At 39.5% G+C, this 19771-nt stretch overlaps 3 protein-coding genes and 1 pseudogene across 7 annotated transcripts; 3 read left to right on the forward strand and 1 right to left on the reverse strand.

The window, feature by feature from the left end:
- The first annotated feature begins 893 nt into the window (after positions 1-893).
- LOC104726384 (formin-like protein 13) lies at positions 894-7451 on the forward strand. 2 transcript variants are annotated; one of them, XM_019232891.2, is made up of 17 exons: positions 894-1205; positions 1557-2257; positions 2444-2662; positions 2756-4347; positions 4441-4558; positions 4675-4746; positions 4871-4969; positions 5092-5133; positions 5216-5296; positions 5377-5427; positions 5515-5596; positions 5670-5764; positions 5852-5923; positions 6008-6124; positions 6472-6540; positions 6641-6707; positions 6792-7451. In XM_019232891.2, the coding sequence occupies exons 1-17, from the start codon at positions 1133-1135 to the stop codon at positions 7157-7159; spliced, it is 3918 nt and encodes a 1305-aa protein (XP_019088436.2). In that variant the 5' UTR covers positions 894-1132; the 3' UTR covers positions 7160-7451. The 2 variants fall into 2 exon arrangements, 1 of the variants encoding a protein (XP_019088436.2); XR_015570541.1 differs by having other exon boundaries at positions 954-1205; positions 4675-4774.
- On the reverse strand, positions 7350-10122 carry LOC104726383 (glycerophosphodiester phosphodiesterase GDPDL7-like). Its single transcript, XM_010445230.3, has 8 exons — positions 9896-10122; positions 9672-9804; positions 9247-9543; positions 9052-9161; positions 8464-8962; positions 8055-8375; positions 7833-7972; positions 7350-7756 (listed from the first exon to the last, which is right to left on the reverse strand). Exons 2-8 carry the CDS (start codon positions 9781-9783, stop codon positions 7595-7597), a joined length of 1641 nt encoding a protein of 546 aa, XP_010443532.1. The 5' UTR covers positions 9784-9804; positions 9896-10122; the 3' UTR covers positions 7350-7594.
- Positions 10123-13707: 3585 nt separating this feature from the next.
- On the forward strand, positions 13708-17013 carry LOC104726386 (YTH domain-containing protein ECT4). Of its 3 annotated transcripts, XM_087471072.1 has the most exons (9): positions 13739-14139; positions 14330-14367; positions 14462-14585; positions 14683-14759; positions 14848-15150; positions 15437-15940; positions 16065-16277; positions 16557-16803; positions 16940-17013. In XM_087471072.1, the coding sequence occupies exons 1-8, from the start codon at positions 14070-14072 to the stop codon at positions 16797-16799; spliced, it is 1572 nt and encodes a 523-aa protein (XP_087327198.1). In that variant the 5' UTR covers positions 13739-14069; the 3' UTR covers positions 16800-16803; positions 16940-17013. The 3 variants fall into 3 exon arrangements, with proteins under 3 accessions (XP_010443534.1, XP_087327198.1, XP_010443533.1); XM_010445232.3 differs by having other exon boundaries at positions 13708-14139; positions 14465-14585; positions 16557-17013; XM_010445231.3 differs by having other exon boundaries at positions 16557-17013.
- Positions 17014-17073: 60 nt separating this feature from the next.
- LOC104726385 (uncharacterized) lies at positions 17074-19590 on the forward strand (annotated as a pseudogene). Its single transcript, XR_015570542.1, has 9 exons — positions 17074-17137; positions 17229-17279; positions 17378-17399; positions 17498-17609; positions 17727-17759; positions 18357-18483; positions 18693-18799; positions 18891-18962; positions 19106-19590. The product of XR_015570542.1 is annotated as an uncharacterized LOC104726385 (transcript).
- The last annotated feature ends 181 nt before the right edge of the window (positions 19591-19771 follow it).

Below are 19771 nucleotides of genomic sequence, written 5' to 3' on the forward strand. Positions count from 1 at the left end.
GAGGTGATAGTTTAGAATACATTTGAGATCCCTTTCACGTGCACAGCTTCACAAAAGAAAAAAGAAAAAATCAGAGTTTGATCAGAAGTTAAGAAGATATTCAGAAGAAGAAGAAGAAGAAGAAGAAGAAGAAGAAGAAGATAAGGGTTTGAAAAGTTTGAGAGTTGAGTTTTTGGTTGTATCGTATATGGACACTGGAGAAAGTGGGAAAGAGAGAAATAGAGAGTCGTTGAAAGTCAAAAAAAGAGATACAGTGGAGATTATATTAATTAGGTAAAGTATTTGCTAGTGAGTACTAGTAGTAATAATAGGAAATGGAATCTGTATCATACTTTTGTGAATTATTTCCAAATATCCCAAAGTTGTCAATGGATTTGGTGAGTGGAGGAGTGGGTGGTTGTTGTGGTTTCTCATTTCAGCAAAGGTTTTTGGGTTATTACTGTAAAAACTTCACTTTTTTTCTTTCTTTTTTTTGTTTTTGACTCTGTCACACACAACCTTGGAAATTGAGAATCATTCATTCATTCATCTGATCAGCGTTAGCCCCTAAACTGACGCCTTGATGTCCGCCAATAAGAAAACAAAAAACCATCGAAGTAGTTAAAACTAACTGATCAGATTCAGAGCTCATTTTCTGGATAAAAATAGCCTCACTCACTATTTAAAGAAAAACATATGCTAAATCGTTAACTTCAACAGTTGGGATTCAAAAGTCTGAAACTTGCAATTAGAGAGATAAGGAAAAGAAACACTTAAACCGTGAAGAACAAAAACAGAGGTTTTTTACTAAAGGGCCTAAATGAAAAGCCCATTAAAAGAATTAAATGGGCCGAGAGATTAATGCCGGTTCGTCCGTAGATGAGAAAACACGTGTCAGAGTAGGGAAGAGAGATGGCGGCTGATCGTGGGACCACGTCATACAAAGCGCCAGCTGACCTTTTCCTTCATCTCTCTAAGATCATCTCTCATCACCATCACAACAATCACCAAATCAACATCACCTAACAGAATCAAACCAAACAAAACAAAATAAAGAAGACAACTTTTCGTTACAAAACTCTGGAATCAAACGGAAACACAAAACCAAGGTTGTCGCTTTTGGATTCGTGGGTTTGGGATTTTTTGCTAAGAAATGGCGTTGTTTCGCAAATTGTTCTACCGTAAGCCTCCAGATGGTTTGCTCGAGATATGCGACAGAGTTTTTGGTCTGTGTTTCTTCCCGTTCCTTGTTTTTGTGTCTAGCTCATTGCACTTCTCGGTCTTTTGGGATTGTATGTCTGAAAAATTAAGAATTTTTATCTTCCATCTAGGTCCAGTGGTCCACTATGTATACCCATTATGAGATTTGTCTTAACATTTTCATAGCTCTAGTCAGATCGTACTAAAATTTATACCATTGCTTGCATCTGTGTTAAAGCCTAGAACTTGCTTGATATTTAAGATAAAGCCTAGATCTTTATGGATATTTAAGATATGAAATTTTCATTTAATCAATGATTGGCAAAAGGACATTGAACTGAAGACAAGGTTTTTTTTTTGTGTGTGTGTGTTTGTAGTGTTTGATTGCTGCTTCTCTACCGATTCATGGGATGAAGACAACTACAAAGTATATATGGGGGGAGTAGTCAATCAACTACAGGAGCACTTCCCTGAAGCATCATCTCTTGTGTTTAATTTCCGTGAAGGGGGTTCTCGAAGTGTGATGGCTGATGTCTTGTCAGAACATGGCTTGACTATAATGGATTATCCTCGGCACTACGAAGGCTGCTCGTTGTTGCCTGTGGAAATGATGCACCATTTTCTCCGGTCAAGTGAAAGCTGGCTCTCACTCGGTCCGAATAACTTGTTGCTTATGCATTGTGAAAGCGGGGCTTGGCCTGTTTTAGCTTTTATGTTAGCTTCCCTCCTTATATACCGGAAGCAGTATAGTGGTGAGTACAAGACCTTGGACATGATCTACAAGCAGGCTCCGCGTGAGCTTCTGCGTTTGTTCTCACCCTTGAACCCGATTCCTTCTCAGCTTCGCTATCTACAGTATGTTTCCAGAAGGAATTTGGTCTCTGAATGGCCTCCACTAGATAGGGCTCTCACCATGGATTGTGTTATTTTGAGATTTATTCCTGATGTTAGTGGACAAGTAGGTTTTCGCCCTATGTTCCGAATCTATGGTCAGGATCCGTTTTTTGTAGATGATAAAAAGCCAAAGCTTTTGTACTCTACTCCAAAGAAAGGGAAACACCTGAGGGTCTACAAGCAGGTATGATTACCTCTGACTCGGCCTGTGCTACATTGCATCTGAAGGTCTTTAGAAAAAGAAATATTTATGATCCCTGATTAGGATTCTGTTGCTTTTTGTTTTTTGTGTGTCTTGTGCTTTTCAGCTTTCTTTTTCCATGTTTGCAATATGGTTTATTGGCTTTTCGATGTTGTTTTCTCAACGCAGGCAGAATGTGAACTAGTCAAGATTGACATTAATTGTCATGTGCAAGGTGATATCGTGATCGAGTGCCTCAGTTTGAACGATGACATGGAAAGAGAGGTGATGATGTTTCGAGTGGTTTTCAACACTGCTTTTATTAGGTCAAACATTTTGATGCTCAACCGTGATGAAGTCGACAAATTATGGCATATAAAAGAATTCCCAAAGGGGTTCAGAGTTGAGGTATGTACTCATGGAGTTCATGTTCTCTGTACATTGTTCATATAGCTACTACTTTGTAATTTAGGGCTCACAAAGAGTACTTTCTCTGTGTAGCTTCTCTTCTCAGATATGGATGCTGCCTCGTCTGTTGACTTGATGAACTTTTCGTGCTTGGAAGAGAAAGATGGTCTTCCTATAGAAGTTTTTTCCAAAGTTCATGAGTTATTCAATCAAGTTGACTGGTCTGATCAGTCGGATGCCACACGCAATATGCTTCAGCAGTTAGCCATTGCAAATGCTGTTCAAGAAGGACCTGATGGTAATTCAAGCCCAAGACTACAAGGGTTAAGCCCCAAAAGTATCCATGATATTGTAAAATACGCAGCAATGGAAAATAGTGCAAAGCTCAAATTGTCTTCAGTGTCCGAGGTGGAAACGATCGACACACCAGAAAAGCTTCCTACTGGCGATACAGTCAAGAAGTTTATAGCAGAAGATCTGCATTCTGTCCTTCAGATAAGTAATCAGGAAAATACCGCCAGCCAGGATGCAACAAAGTTGTTAAGTGAAGAGTCCCCTTCTCTGAAGCTTGTGCATCATTCCGCAACAGTTAAACCTCTTGTGGACGCTAAATCTTCAGAACTAACTACTACTCCTTCTGCAAACGATGAGAAAGCGGTCACGTTTTTGCCATCGACACCGTCACCACCTCATCCTGCAAGACCACCGTTGACTCTATCGGGAGCACCTCCCCCAGCTCCTCCACTTCCAGCTGCTGCTGCTAAACCTTCAGATCAATTGCAGCATTCTGTTGTCCCACCAACAGAGCCTCTTTCACAAGGAAATTCTTGGATGTCATTAGCAGGCTCTACGTTTCATCAAACAACTCCAAACGAAAAAATTCCCAGTACTCTGCCTACAACATCTCCCCTTGCTTCTACATCCATTGTATGTCCTGAACCATCTTCTAGTACAACAAATTCATCGTCCCTGTCACCTCAAGCATCATTCGGTCCTACTAATGCACCTCATAAAGGAGCTTCCGATGCCGTGGCTTCAAATCTTGGACAGCCGGAGAGGTCACCTACTCCAGTGTCTAATTCAGAAAAAATGCCTGCTTTGCCTCGACCGGTTCCTCCTCCTCCTCCCCCTCCCCCTCCAATGCAGCATTCAGACCAGAACATAGTCACTAAAGTTCCCCCTCCACCACCCCCACCGCCAGCACCAATTGTTCATGCCTTTTCACCCCCTCCTCCCCCTCCTCCCGCTCCTCCAACACCGCAATCTAATGGAATCTCAGCTGTTAAAAGTTCACCTAGTGCACCCCCTGCACCTCCCCCGCTTCCCACCCATTCTGCCTCTCCTCCTCCTCCAACCGCACCACCACCTCCGCCACCATTAGGTCAGACTAGGGCACCGTCAGCACCACCACCTCCGCCACCATTAGGTCAGACTAGGGCACCGTCAGCACCACCTCCTCCTCCTCCAAAGTTAGGAACCAATTCATCCCAGTCCTCTGGTCCTAATGTTCCTCCAACGCCTGCTTTACCAACTGGATCTCTTTCATCAGGAAAAGGGCGAATGTTACGTGTTAATCAAAAGAACAATCCAAGCAAAAAGTTGAAGCCATACCACTGGCTGAAACTGACAAGAGCTGTCAATGGGAGCTTATGGGCTGAAACACAAATGTCTAGTGAAGCTTCCAAGTATGCATTGTTCACCTTGTTGTCACTAATTTCTCTGATGCCTCCAGATTCTTTAATGATTTTCAAGTCACTATATGTTACCTATTTTTCTAGGGCTCCTGACATTGACATGACCGAGCTTGAAAGTCTTTTCTCCGCATCTGCTCCAGAGCAGGCAGGAAAATCGAGACTAAATAGCTCTCGTGGACCTAAAGTCGAGAAAGTCCAACTGGTAAATTATGTTTAATAGTTAATATGTCATAGTGTCTGATTTCATTTTTTTGCCATAAAAGATTACTTTCTCTATGGTTGAAATTACTGAATATTGTGGGAAAATCTTATCTGCAGATTGATCACCGGCGAGCATACAATTGTGAAATCATGCTTTCAAAAGTGAAAGTACCTTTGCAGGATTTGACGGTAATATAAAGCTCTACAGGTTTAAGATGTACTGTAATCATAGCAGCTATGTTGGTACAACGTCCATTTCTCCCTATTTCTGCCCATGATAATACAAAGTTAACTGTCTCTAATATATTGACAGAACTCAGTGCTTAACCTGGAAGAGTCGGCTCTTGATACTGATCAGGTTGAGAACCTAATTAAGTTTTGCCCAACAAGAGAAGAAATGGAATTACTAAAGGTATAAGAGGTGCCCTCGTAGATTTATGTTCTGCTGCTTTGTCCCTCGAAAAAGTATGGGTGTTCTGTTGTCCAGCTTTTATATGTTCTTTTGATTTACCTTCATCTGTTACTGGTTTGTAGGGGTACAATGGTGACAAGGAAAAGCTTGGAAAATGTGAACTGGTAACTTAGAAAATCTTCTATTCTCATTAGAGTGGCCATTAGAGTTTTACACCAAATATGCTTCTTGAAATTTTTTGAACAGTTCTTCTTAGAGATGATGAAAGTCCCACGAATAGAAACAAAGCTCAGAGTATTCTCATTCAAAATGCAGTTTTGCTCTCAGGTCTGAAAGCTGATACCCTCCTAATTAAGATGATTTGGACCTTTCAGTGTGGTACTTAAAGTTTTCTGTGTACTTTGTAGATTTCTGAGCTCAAGAATAGTCTAGGTGTTGTGAACTCCGCAGCAGAGCAGGTAAGCTAGACTCAAATGGGTCTAGGTGACCTCCCAACATGATTAAAACCTGCCTTATTGATGCTCTTTTGTTCCTCTTTTCATCAGGTAAAAAATTCTGAAAAATTTAAAAGAATAATGCAGACAATTTTATCTCTTGGGAACGCCCTAAACCAAGGAACGGCTAGGGGTGAGTTTGGCAATGGAATGTATCAACTCTGTATTTTATCTTTTATCCTGCTCTCAAATTAGTTTTTTCCTAGGTGCTGCGGTTGGGTTTAAATTGGACAGTCTGCCAAAACTCAGTGAAACAAGGGCACGTAACAACCGTATGACTCTAATGCATTATCTATGCAAGGTAGCTATTATAGTCTGTGCTTCTGTAGCTTTATGGATGTACTACGTAGATATAGAGAAATATATAGTCTGATGGAATCTTTTACAGATACTTGCTGAAAAAATTCCAGAAGTTTTAGATTTCACGAAAGAACTATCCTCATTGGAGCCGGCAACAAAGGTATTTAGTTTTAATTTTTCATGTTTCTGCGGAAATCTATAAGAAAACTTGAAAAGGGCGTTAATGTTCTGAAGTTTGATACAGATTCAACTGAAGTTTCTGGCAGAAGAGATGCAAGCTATAAACAAGGGGCTGGAGAAAGTTGTTCAGGAACTGTCCATGTCCGAAAATGATGGCCCAATCTCACATAATTTTAACGAGGTATTGCTGTCATTGATGTAGTTTTCTCTATGAAGGCTTTTGCAAGGGAACAGAAAATATGTATGAATAATTGATCTTCATAAGAAACACATACCGTTTACTGGGAGAATAATCAAGTCTAATAAGAAAGATAAGCAGGCCAACGAGGGTAGACAGTAGGGCTGTGATCTCCAAATTATGTGGCTAGTGATTTGAAGAGAAATATTCTTTATAACCACTAATAGGGAAGTTTTATGGGTACTAACTAATGAACCATGCAACATGTTTTGACACTAGAGAGTTGATAATTGATTCCTTTCATTTTTCTTTGATATCATATTAATCAAGGCTTTCAAAAAAATTCTCAGATATTGAAGGAGTTCCTTCATTATGCAGAAGCAGAAGTAAGGTGCTTGGCTTCACTATATTCAGGAGTGGTATGTCCTTAAAAGCCCAATGTGCAATAGATATTATATACCTGCTCTGATCTACCATTGTTTGAGAACTTGGTCAGAATAAATAAACAATGTATTGCAGGGAAGAAACGTGGATGGCTTAATTCTTTACTTTGGTGAAGACCCTGCTAAGTGCCCTTTTGAACAAGGTATGCAATCCTTTTCAGTAGCTTAATGTGAAACCATGTGCTCCAAAAGTTGTCTGAATCTAGTGAGTGGGTTGTAAATTGCAGTGGTGTCGACTCTGCTAAACTTTGTAAGACTGTTCAATCGTGCACAAGAAGAAAACGGAAAACAACTCGAGGCAGAAGCTAAGAAGAATGCTGCTGAAAAGGAGAAATCAAAACAAGGTGGATTAGATAAAGAAATCAAGAAGCCCTTGGATGAAGAAGTCGAGAAAGAGAAAACAAAAACAAGTGGATTAGATAAAGAAATCAAGAAGCCCTTGGATGAAGAAGTCGAGAAGGAGAAAACAAAAACAAGTGGATTAGATAAAGAAATCAAGAAGCCCTTGGATGAAGAAGTCGAGAAGGAGAAAACAAAAACAAGTGGATTAGATAAAGAAATGAGTGAACGACTAAAGGAAAGAACCGCTCTTTGAATAACGGGCTGTTCCGATTTCTAGATGGAAATGGTCCAGAACTGGACCGGCCTTGAGATGAAGCACCTGTGAAGGTGAAGGCCGTGCTTGATACTGGCTTAGACCATTGAACAATAGAAGAAGTTGGGATGTTAAGGACAACAATATTTTATCTTCTTTAACGGCAAAGCTAACTTGTAAAATAGGGGAGGGGTATAAGATACTGTAATTATATAAAGCAATAAACATAAATACATCATCATACCACATGTTTGGTCAATCTAAGCAAGCAAATGTGATTTTGTTTTCCTCATGTGTGTCTTTTCCCATTTACTTCTTTAAACTGTGCAGGAGGCACTTTTGAGTTTTGCTCAAAATACTAGGGATAGTGAGAGTGAAAACAATTTGGTAGATTGTCAAGATTCCAGTTTCTGAACTAATCGTCAAGAACACATTTTATCGTTGTGTGTGTGTAAATTGTAGTAACGTATAAGAGCTGTCATCTGACTGAATCAAAACCCTCTGAGTTGATTGCTTGTCGAGTGTGGAATTGGCCAGAGCCGACTTAACTGCGTCAACAACTCCTAAGCCTTTCTTTGAGGCTAAATAAGCAGCATTCTGTTAACAAACAAGGCGTTAGAGGAGCTTCCTTGAGTAAATTTAAGAGCATTTGGGAGTTAAAAAAAAGGCTTACCTCTATGTTGATCATAACTCCGGGGACTGCCTTTGCTTTGCTGAATTCAAGAAATTCAGCGAGAGTCGTGAACTTCCCAACGTTCTTGTTTGCTGGGTTTCTTACGAAGCCCGCGGAAGTGAAGGGGTTCCCAATTTGTGCTGAAGACAAAGAAATCACAAGCTCAGTGATTTAGTTTAGGAAATATTAAAAAAAATTGCAGAACAGAAACCAGTTTCTTACGCTTCACAGACTGGATCTCGGCCCATGTGAGATCAAAAGAGAAAATGCCATTGGTAGGTTGGACCTCAGGAACACTGGTGGCTCGGGACATGAAGGTAGTCATGGCGGTGGTACTTGCGGTGAGGTCTGCAGAATCATGGCAGAAAGCGATTCCGTCTTTGGACATCTGGACAGAACAGTCAATAACGTCTGCTCCATCATTGACTGCTTTCTCGTAAGCCAGATCAGTGCAGCCTGGATAGTCCCCGCTTGCTCCATTGTGAGATATAACTAACGCATTCCCTACTTTGGGGAGATTGCCCTTTTGGTGAGAAAAGCAAGCTGCAATAGCATAGATGTGTGGGGCATTAGCTTCTTCCTAATAACCAAATATTTGTGGATACATCTATATAAGATGAAGTTAACTCACTAATGGCTTGTGATGCTGTTGGTGGGAAATCGGTGATGATGCCATCAACAGAGAACTGGCCATTGTCCACAAACTGGAGATACTCAGCGGAGGGATCAAAGCTGTAGTTGAAGCTGGTACGCATGTCATTGGCAAAGCCAGAAGCATAGACCTCTAGACCGGCTTTGTGGGCATCAGCCACAAAGGTGGTGGCAGGCTTAAGGTATTTAGCCGTGTCAACAGGCCAAATGTAGTCTTTGGGGACAAGAACGCCTGAAGCAAATGCCTTGATTGCTGCGAGGTTCTGTTGAAGCTCGCTGTACTTCTTGTTGGTGGTGGGCTCAATTGCCTCAGGGTCTTTGAACTCGAAGATGAGCTTTGTCTTGGCCCTGCCTGCGTCCATCCCTATGCTCTTTAGGAAACCGATCTCTGGAGATGAGATGACATTAATGCCACGGAATTGCAAGCTTCTCAAGTACTCAGCTGCGCTTAACTTGTGCTCCATGTAGAAGGCATCGTACTGCACATTTGATTTTATTTATTTATAATGAATCGACAAGAACCTTCCCTATGTTGCTTAATCATATGATCATAGAGAAGAAGCGGTACCTGAACGCTCAACCAGAACTTGGGAGGCTTGGTTCCGAGGACGTCCTCCACAGCAGAAACCGGCATTTGGCCGTCGAAGATGCTGGGCCGAGAGAAGATGTTCTGGATGACTGCTCAAGAATACAAAACATGAGAATGTGTGGTGGTGGAGAGGGAGAGTAGTGTTGAAGGTAGGAAAAGATCAGAAAGACATACGAGAGACATTGGAGAAGATGGTTTCGGCATCGTAATCAATGACAAACCAGCCCTTGAGGTCCTGACCGTTGACCTTGTAGGTCTTCTGGGCTTTGGGGAAGAGCGTGGAGATGGTGGTTGCATTGTCAAGTCTAATATCTGACAAGCAAAGGCCAACGCCGTCCTTAGTCATCTGAAGGTTGCATAACATTGTGAGGCCAGGCGAGCTGGTGCTAACAGCCATGTCGTTTGCAGGGGCGCTTGACTCCGGGAAAAGACCCGAGAATCCGCCTCTAGCGACAACGGCAGGCTCTAGTCCTGAAAAACAAAGGAAATGTATGGCTTCTTGTAAGAAACAAACAAATATGGTTATGTAATACGAGCATGTTCATCATATGTATATACTAATAAAAAAAATCATGCATGTAAAGTAAAATGATACATACCGTTAAGGGTGAGCCATTTTTTGGCAGGAACAGCCGCGGCAGCAGCAGGAGTCCTGGGAGCCCCAACACATGAGTGTATAAAAAAGGTCAAAAAGATGATAAACCTCAGCATGTCTGTGTTAATCAATCAATCCTGTTTGTAACACAAAGGCAAAAAGCTATTATGAGACGTACGCAAACAAATAAAATATAAAAAAAATGAAAAAGAGGTTAAGAAATTGTACAATGCGAAAGCAAGAACATAAGCCCCTTCTCCTCTTATGCCTCCTTGTGCTTCTTTACCCTGTATGGGTTTGAGATTGTGAAAAAAAAAAAAAAAAAAAAAAGATGAAGAAAAACGGAAGCTTGGGGCTAAAGAAAGAAGGGGTTGTAAAATGGAGAATGAGGAAAAAGAAAGTTAATTAATAGTAAGAAAGAAAATTGTTTATCCCATTTATGGCTCGAACACCCATTTAAACCTATTTTTATCTCCCTTTACCGCGTTTCTGTCGTTCGTTGCATGAATCTTCAATTTTGCACATATAATAATTTTTAACACGTACAAATATGAAAAGTCAGATATTTGAACCTGACATCAAACTGATCGAACGTGCCATTCCATCTTGTTATGAAAATTCAGAGTTGAGCCTGGCATGGAATCGAAGATATCATTCCACCGGCCGTACTTAACATAGGAAGTAGTTTATTATAACATGAGAATTTGGTTGGATGAAAGATATGTTTTACAAGCAAGAAAAGAAAACAAACTCATGTTGTACACTTCTTTGAGCTGTAATACAACTCTTGGATGTCCCTGCTATTGAATGGCTCTACCCTACTTAACAGGCTTTCACCGGCCCTACCCAACTCTTGGTGTGGAAAATAGATCAATGTTTTTGGTTTTATATTTTATGGAATATTGGAGAAGATGCACACACATAGAAGATATAACGATATATTTGAACCACCGAACGGCAAAGTTGGTGTTAATTGGGTAAAAAAATTACTTAGGATCAAAAAGTCATTTGGTCTTCATGGGTGAAAAGATTACTTAGAATCAGAAGTCATTTGGTCATGGCCTTTTGTATCGGATCCCACATAAGTATTGTGGTGCCTTTGACGTCCTATTTTGCACTCAAGACACAGCTTTTGAATGTTGCGATCCTGAGTACTAATGATAAGGTCCGGAAAGGAGCTTGGGTTGTGACAAATTGATCAATGCCCCATTAGCAATATGAGATCATAAAAACGACAAATCATTAAAAGTCCTTATGTCATTGACAAAATTAGACGACTATGGAGTCAAAATGGATGATCTCACATATTGGAACTGACTCTAAATGAAAAGAAGAAAAGAATGAATCATTTTTAGCAAATAAGCTTTTGTTGTTAAACATGTAAATTCCTACTATCATATATTTTCTGTGTATATGCATCATATTTTTTTGTCCGACGTTAATTATATCAGTTTTTATCGGATTTCGACGCAATAAATAAATTAGACGTTAAAAAAAGAAAGAGAACAACTCAGACATTTGAATTACTCGGATTTAGATTTTTTGTACGTTCAAAATTTTTGTAACGGATCACAGATGAATTAAGCAACAACATAAGCCCCTTGCTTATGCCTCCTTGGGCTTCTTTACCCTTTATGGGTTTGAGACTGTGAAAAAAAAGATTTAGAAAAACAGAAGATTGGAGCTAAAGAATGAAGGGGTTGGAGAATGGGGAATGAGGAAAAAGAAAGTTAATTAATAGTAAGAAAGAAAATTGTTCATCCCATTTATGACTCGAACACCCGTTATTTAAACCTATTGTTATCTTATCTCTCTTTACTGCGTTTCTGTCGTTCGTTGCATGAATCTTCAATTTTGCACATACAATATAATAATTTTTAACACGTACAAATATGAAAAGTCGATATTTGAACCGGACATCGAACTAATCGTAGGTGCCATTCCATCTTGTTATGAAAAGTTCAAAGTTGATCAGCCTGGCATGGAATCGAAGTTATCATGAGAATTTGGTGTTTGGATGAAAGATATGTTTTACAAGCAAGAAAAGAAAGCAAACTTACACTTCTTTGACCTGTAATACAACTCTTGGACGTCCCTGCTATAGAATGGCTCTACCCTACTTAACGGCTTTCAATATGTATTTACCTTAAGTCAAGGAATAATTATAATAAGCTGTTCCACGTCAAGTTTTAGTTATTTTTGTTTTTGGTTTTGTGGGAAATAGATCAATGTATTTGGTCTTGTATTTATGGAATATTGGAGAAGATGCACACACATAGAAGGATGGATTTGAACCACCGAACGATAAAGTTGGTGTTAATTGGGTAAGAAGATTAGGATCAAAAAGTCATTTGGTCTTCATGGTATAAAGATTACTTAGTCATTTGGGCATGGCCATTTTCATCGGATCCCACATAGGTAATGTGGTGCCTTTGACGTCCTATTTTGCACTCAAAAACAGCTTTTGAATGTTGCGATCGTGATTACTAATGATAAGGTCCGGAAAGGAGCTTGGGGTGTGACAAATTAATCAATTCCCCATTAGCAATATGGGATCATAACAAAGACTAATGAATCATTGACAAAATTAGACGACTATGGAATCAAAAAGGATGATCTCACATACTGGAACTGACTCTAAATGAGAAGAAGAAAAGAATTAATCAGTTTTAGCTAGTAAGGTTTTAGTATTAAACATGTAAATTCACTTTTTCATCATTCACTATCACGTGTATTCAGTGTATACTTTTTGTCCGACGTTAATTGTATCAGTTTTTTGTTTGTATATAATTTCAATGCAATAAATGAATTAGACGTTAAAAAGAGAAAGAGAACAACTCAGAGATTTGAATTTCTCGGATTTAAAACTTTTTAACGTTCAAAAATTTCGTAACGGATGACGGATCAAACCGGACATCGAACTAATCGAAGGTGCCATTCCATCTTGTTATGAAAAGTTCAAAGTTGATCAGCCTGGCATGGAATCGAAGATATCACTCTACCGGCCCTAGTATACTTAACAGAGAAAGTAGTTGATAACATGAGAATTTGGTGTTTGGATGAAAGATATGTTTTCCTAGCAAGAAAAGAAAACAAACTTACACTTCTTTGAGCTGTAATACAACTCTTGGACGTCCCTGCTATAGAATGGGTCTACCCTACTTAACGGCTTTCAATATGTGTTTACCTTATGCAAGGAATAATAAGCTGTTCCACGTCAAGTTTTAGTTATTTTTTTTTGGTTTTGTGGGAAAGAGATCAATGTATTTGGTCTTGTATTTTATGGAATATTGGAGAAGATGCACACAAATAGAAGAATAGATTTGAACCACCGAACGACAAAGTTGGTGTTAATTGGGTAAAAAGATTACTTAGGATCAAAAAGTCATTTGGTCTTCATGGTAAAAAGATTACTTAGTCATTTGGTCATGGCCATTTTCATCGGATCCCACATAGGTAATGTGGTGCCTTTGACGTCCTATTTTGCACTCAAGACACAGCTTTTGAATGTTGCGATCGTGAGTACTAATGATTAGGTCCAGAAAGGAGCTTGGGGTGTGACAAATTGATCAATTCCCCATTAGCAATATGGGATCATAACAAAGACTAATGACCGTATATCATTGACAAAATTAGACGACTATGGAGTCAAAAAGGATGATTTCACGTATTGGAACCGACTCTAAATGAAAAAGAAGAAAAGAATGAATCAGTTTTAGGCTTATAGCAAGTAAGGCTTTAGTATTAAACATGTACACTCACTTTTTCATCATTCACTATCACGTGTTTTCTGTGTATATTTGTCGTATATTTTTTGTCCGACGTTAATTATATCAGTTTTTTATATGATTTCAATGCAATAAATGAATTAGACGTTAGAAAAGAGAAAGAGAACAACTCAGAGATTTGAATTCCTCGGATTGAACGTTCAAAAATTTCGTAACGGATGACGAATCGAATCTCGGATAGTTATTTCCATCCATGCATTGGCTTACAAAAAGATTTGACTTTTGAAGTTTGTTTTCTTTTAGAGAAATTCTGACTTGGAAAGAAAAGAAAAGAGAAAAAAGCATTGAACAATGAACATATTCGAAAAAGGAGAAATAGTACAGTTTTTATTGGGAAACACTGAAGAAACCGAAAAGGCTCAAACCGCCTTTAAAAAGGAAAGCCAAGGGAAAGGAAGAACCAACTCCAATCGACGCGAGTTTATATATAAACTAGAGACGACCCGGACCCGGACCCGGACCCCACAACAGTTGCAAATAGAGAGAAAGAGAGTTTTCATTGTTTCAAAAAATTAAAATCAATCTCACAAAAACCTCTTTGCGATTCCCCGTTGGCTCTCTCTCACAGTCACATCCCACACAGATCTCTCTTTCTCCTTCTTCTTCTTCCTCCCATGGATCCCGCTTCTTCTTCTTCTTCTTCTTCTTCTTCTACAAATCAGCGCAACCGAATCGTCTCTTCTGGTATACACTCTTCTCCCCCCTCTCTCATTATTTATTACTCTTCCGCATCTCTTTGATTTCTCGAATTAACCAAATCCCCCAATTGAACCCAAACCAAACCCTAGAGAGCATTATAGAGCCGTTAATTATGTTCGTTTCTTTGCTCCCATGGTTTCTACTTCTAACGAGATATATGTTTGACTTCGCGCAGGGGAACGACCAGTGATGGCGGTTAATGGCGTTAACCAGGTAATTTAATTCAATTCTTCTTCTTCTTCTATTTTGAATCTTTCTGTAAAGTGTAAACCATCCTAGGGTTAAAGTGCCTTGTTCTTTTCACCAGCAGGTGAATATTGTATCTTCTTCTTCGTCTTCCATTACTCCTTCTCCTGGTCCTGCTCCATATTTCAATGTCCTTCAACCCCCTACTAATGTCTATCATTACGATTGGGATGTTACAAGTCCTGGTATTATATCTGTTCTTCTCTTTCTCTTTCTCTTTCGTATATAATCCCCTTTTGGGTTGTGAGACTACTTAATTGGATTGTTATGTGTGTTCTCTAGGGTATGCACAAAGCATCAACAGTTGGGATGGATATTCACAGTATGCTACTAACCCTGAAGGCATGCATGTGCCACAGGTTAGCATGACTTTGTTCTGTTACTTATGTATGTTCTATCTTTCTCTTCGAGTTACATTATTAACTTTGGTTATTCTTTTATTCTCAGATTGTTTACAATGACAGTTCATCTGTTATGTACCACCCTGGTTATGGCTTCAACCCTTATACATCTATGATGATGGAGGGCCAAATCCCAGTCTCCCCTGCCTTTTACCAACCTTACGGTGCACCTTCTGCTACGTATTATACTCCCTCAGATATTGACCCATCATCTGCTTTTATGATTCCTTTTGGTCAATATGGTGGAGCCAATTTTCCTGGGAATCAAGGGGACAACTCTTTTACATCTCCTATACCTTATCCTCAGACGATGGGTATACTTGGCCCATATGACCAGAATGCTTCACAGGTTAATACTCTTCTCTTATGTTTTAACTTTTATGTGCTGATTGGTTAGGTTAACATATTTTTACAGGATGGATACTACATTAGCACCCCTTATTATTAGTATAATGGTTATTTCAATACTCAACCTATAAGATCCATGAAATTTTCTCATATATAAGTCAAGCTTTCGTTTCTTCTTCCCTTTAATGGTTTCGGAGAATGGAGGCGTTATTGGCATACTCATCAAATTCAAATTAGTTTACAGTTTTATGGGCTTATCGCATGTTGTTGACATCTTCTTCTATCAGGTGACTTTGCATGGGAGTGGAGTTGCTTCAAGCTCGTCTTTGGGAGGTTATTATCATGTAGGATCTTACCAGAATCCTAGCTCTATCGCCCCATATTATGGAGCTGATAATCGAGTCAGAGTAACCCCTGACATAGGCAAAAGGCGAGAGAGGGAGCAGGGCCCTATATCTACCACCAATGATCTGTATGGTAATCGAGGACCACGGTCATCAAGCCGGGTAAAGAGCAAGATCAGCTCCAAACCTGGCTCTACTACTGATGATTCAACGAGTGATTCAAGTACAGCTGGACCAAATCCCAGTTTGTACAACCATCCAGAATTTGTGACAGAATATATGAACGCCAAATTCTTTATCGTCAAGTCATTTAGTGAAGACAATGTCCACAGGAGTATCAAATACAATGTCTGGGCCAGCACACCGCATGGCAACAAAAAACTAGATACGGCTTATCGAGAGGCTGAGAAGATGGGTGGGAAGTGCCCAATCTTTCTGTTCTTCTCGGTATGGCTTTTTTTCTGTTGACGTATTAGTATATATGTAACTGATATGTTCCTTTTTATAGCAATTGAAAGACAACCACAGTTGCTTGAAACAGTGAGATTAACGAAAGTTCAAAATCATGCAGGTAAATGCTAGTGGACAATTCTGTGGGGTCTCCGAAATGGTCGGACCTGTAGACTTTGAAAAGGATGCTGGTTACTGGCAGCAAGACAGGTGGAGTGGGCAGTTCCCAGTGAAATGGCATATTGTGAAAGATGTACCGAATAACCGATTTAGTCATATTCTTTTACAAAACAATGAGAACAAGCCGGTGACACACAGCCGAGACTCGCAGGAGGTGGGTCTAACTTTTTTTGTCTTATGATCATTTATTTCACTGTCTTAATAGTTGGTGTAGTAATTTGGAAGCTGAAATATGAGGGGCAGGAAAGTTCTGCTTCAATAGTCTCTCGTGGTATTAGACTGATGGGCATGCAAGGCTTGGTAGAAAAATGCTTGCACTGGTGGCCTTAGGTTTCTAGAGATATTGAAACTCTTAAATTAGATGTTGCATGCATTAACGAACGGAAAATATATGTTTGTGGGTGATGTGACTAAATTGATGAACTGTTAACAGGTGAAGCTACGTCAGGGGATTGAGATGCTAAGAATCTTCAAAGAATATGAGGCACATACATCGATCCTCGAAGATTTCGGCTACTATGATATGAGAGAGAGGCAGAAGATGGGAGGAGAAGATGGAACGAAGAAAGAAGCTGGGGAACAAGAGACATCAGTGGAGCAGCTATCAGAGCGTCTTCAAGCTGTCACAGTAGAAGATGGAAAGGAGGGGAAAAAGGAAGAGTTAATAACTGATTGATATAGTAAGTAGAAGGAGACATTCTTTTTGGTAACAATAAGCAATTGGGGTTCTCTGTTTTTCCATTCGGGTGGGGTTGGGGTGCTTGTATACTAAAAAAAAAAGGCAAGGATGAAAAGAAAAAATCCAATTCCTTGTAGGGGTTTGTCAGCAATTGTGACTATTGTAGCATTATGCGGAAACGGCGCCGTTTTCAAAAAAAAAGTTGGTATCATTCATTGGTGCTCCTTGTCATTCATTCTCCTTGTTTTAACATCAAAATACAATTCTCAAGTCTCTGTAGTTCTTCTCTAATGGCGTCTTCTTCTCTTGTACGAATCGCTGTTGTCGGAGACATTGTAATGTTATTTCCTCCCTGTATCTCTCTCTCTCAAAGCCTTCGTTGATATTTTTGTTTAGTCTTACCTTTTTCGTCTTCTGTGTTAAAAGCATGGCTTCTGGAATCTAGATGAAGATCAAAAGGCTCTTCGCTTACTGCAGGTCCTTTGATTTCCCTTCCATCTTTCTAAACCCTTTTTTCATGTAAACTTCCCCGTGGCTTATAAACCCTAAATTCTCTTTCTGAACCTGTTTTGCAGCCTCACTTGGTGCTCTTCACAGGCAACTTCTCTGTTACTTTCGACTATTTCACTTCCTTTTCGATTTTTTTTTAATCTACTTATCTTCATACTACCTTCTATGATTTTGATTAAGTTCAGGTGATTTTGGTGAGGAAGATGTCCCACTTGTGCAGAGCGTAGCCGCTCTTCCTTTCCCTAAAGCAGTTATTTTAGGTAATCACGATGCCTGGAACACCCAGAAGTTCTCAAGGTTAGAATTAACCTTTTTTTTTCTTCTGATTTACCGTCTTTTCGAAACTTTGGTCTTGGTCTTGTGCTTTGATTTCTAATAGTGGGGTTTCTATGGTCTGGTATATGTTTCTTTCAGCAAACCAAACGGCGTTCAAATGCAACTCGATAGGTGAGTTTTCCACTATTTGTTTGTGCTTTTGACTCTCATGCTACATCAAGAAGTATATACATATGATCACTTACTGCTTTTGGTTGTCTGTCAATTTTCACCCACATATGGTTTTGTTTGCTTCTCCAGTTTATTGCTACCTGGTATTCTTGTCTTGTTACATGTATGTAAACGAAGCTGCTGCAATGCTTGTTCTTTTGTTTATTGTTCAGCAATTCTGGTATTTATTGAACATCCCTCAAAGTTGATTTGATGTTAGGGCTTCTTGAGATAACTATCAAGTTGCTTGATTTGATATATGATCGCTATTCATAGTTTAATTAGGACTTTCTTCTGGGAACTCCATATCTAGAGGCAAGAGTACTCATCGTGAGACCCATCTCCGGGAACTAGATTTAGAGAGAGGGTTTATTGGTTGAAACAAAGGAAACGTGTGCTTTTGGTGTTCTTGTTTCGTTTGCTGATAAAAGAGCTTGTGATTTTTCTGTTTGTGATCCTTAGCTCTATCATTATTCCTGTAGTTTTTGGTTTTGATTTACTGGACACAGATTCTGAAAAGTTATCTTGTGTTTTTTTCTTCCCTCTGCAATCAAACAGCCTTGGTGACGAGCATGTAGGATATCAACGCTTGGACTTCCCCTCATTGAAGCTCAGTATTGTTGGTGGTCGACCCTTTTCACATGGGGGGGGATCAATTGCATCGGAAAAAGCTTCTTGTCCAGAGGTTAGTATTTTTGACTGGCAGACATGCATCTTCATGTATGTTTTATATGAAATAAAAGCTTTTCGTCTTTCAAGAAACGAAAGAAAAAACCTTGGAATGACTAAGTTCGTAAGAAAATGAGTTGATAATTTTAGTGAATCTGTAGCTCTTTCTATACAGTCTAGTGATTAGGGATTCAGAGAAAACTACAATTCATTTAACACTTCTAGGTACGGAGTTCGTGATATGGATACCAGTGCTGGGATTATATGCCGAGCTGCGCATGGAACACCAGAAGATCATGTGGCGATAATTCTTGCTCATAATGGGCCAACAGGTGCATCAACCTATAAAACTCCTCCCTGATTGGTCTAGTCTTAAGCCAGTCAGGTTTGAACTTATAATGATAAGGTTTATGTGTCTTTCAGGTCTTGGTTCTCAAGCTGAGGATATATGTGGAAAAGACTGGGGGGATGAAGGCGGTGACCATGGTGATCAAGGTAAAGCAAGCTGCCATCTTTTCAATTTGGCATCAGTAGCATTTTCCTTGCTCATTGTATAGTTAGTTTGGTGACAGATGCAAGAACGCTATGCGGGAATACAAGCCAGTGTTTTTGATAAGAAACCTTATTTAATGTTTCAGATCTAGAACATGCAATACGCCAGCTGAAGGAGACAACGAAGCTATCGATTCCTTTAGTTGTGTTTGGACACATGCATAAGGAGTTGGAATCAGGGAAAGGAAATCGGAAAATGGTTGTGCAAGACAGTGACAACCAGATTGTTTATTTGAACGGTGCAATAGTTCCAAGGATAAAAGAGGCAAAGGAAAACTGTCAGGGAGATAGTTTGAGTGGAGCAGATGATTCTGAGAAGGGTGGGAGCACAACAAGAGCTTTCACATTGGTGGAGATTTCTGATGGAAAAATCAAGAAAATAACAGAAACATGGGTACAAGTAAACGGAAGTATTGCCAAGATTGTGGAGGAAAAGACTTTGTTCGAGGATGTAACCTGATAACTCAGTTTTCATTTTGCCATCATATATGTTATTACGAGACTTTTATGGTGTACTTAGGAAAAAACAAGAATGCTATGGATTTATCGAAAATATGTTCTTTCAGCTCAATCCAATACCGGTGCATTTCTATTGTTAGCTGCTTTAGCCTATCCAGTTTCCAAAAGGAGTTCGATCGAAAACTTGTTAAGCTCCCAGCCCTCCCAAGTAAAGAGGTGTATGTATTACAAATTTACAATAACGCCCACCCATCGTCACGTTCATTCCAATATTTAGTTACAAGACAATTTTG

This window comes from Camelina sativa, chromosome 11 (genome assembly GCF_030686135.1).
Source record: "Camelina sativa cultivar CO46 ecotype springtype chromosome 11, ASM3068613v1".
Taxonomy (NCBI): domain Eukaryota; kingdom Viridiplantae; phylum Streptophyta; class Magnoliopsida; order Brassicales; family Brassicaceae; genus Camelina; species Camelina sativa.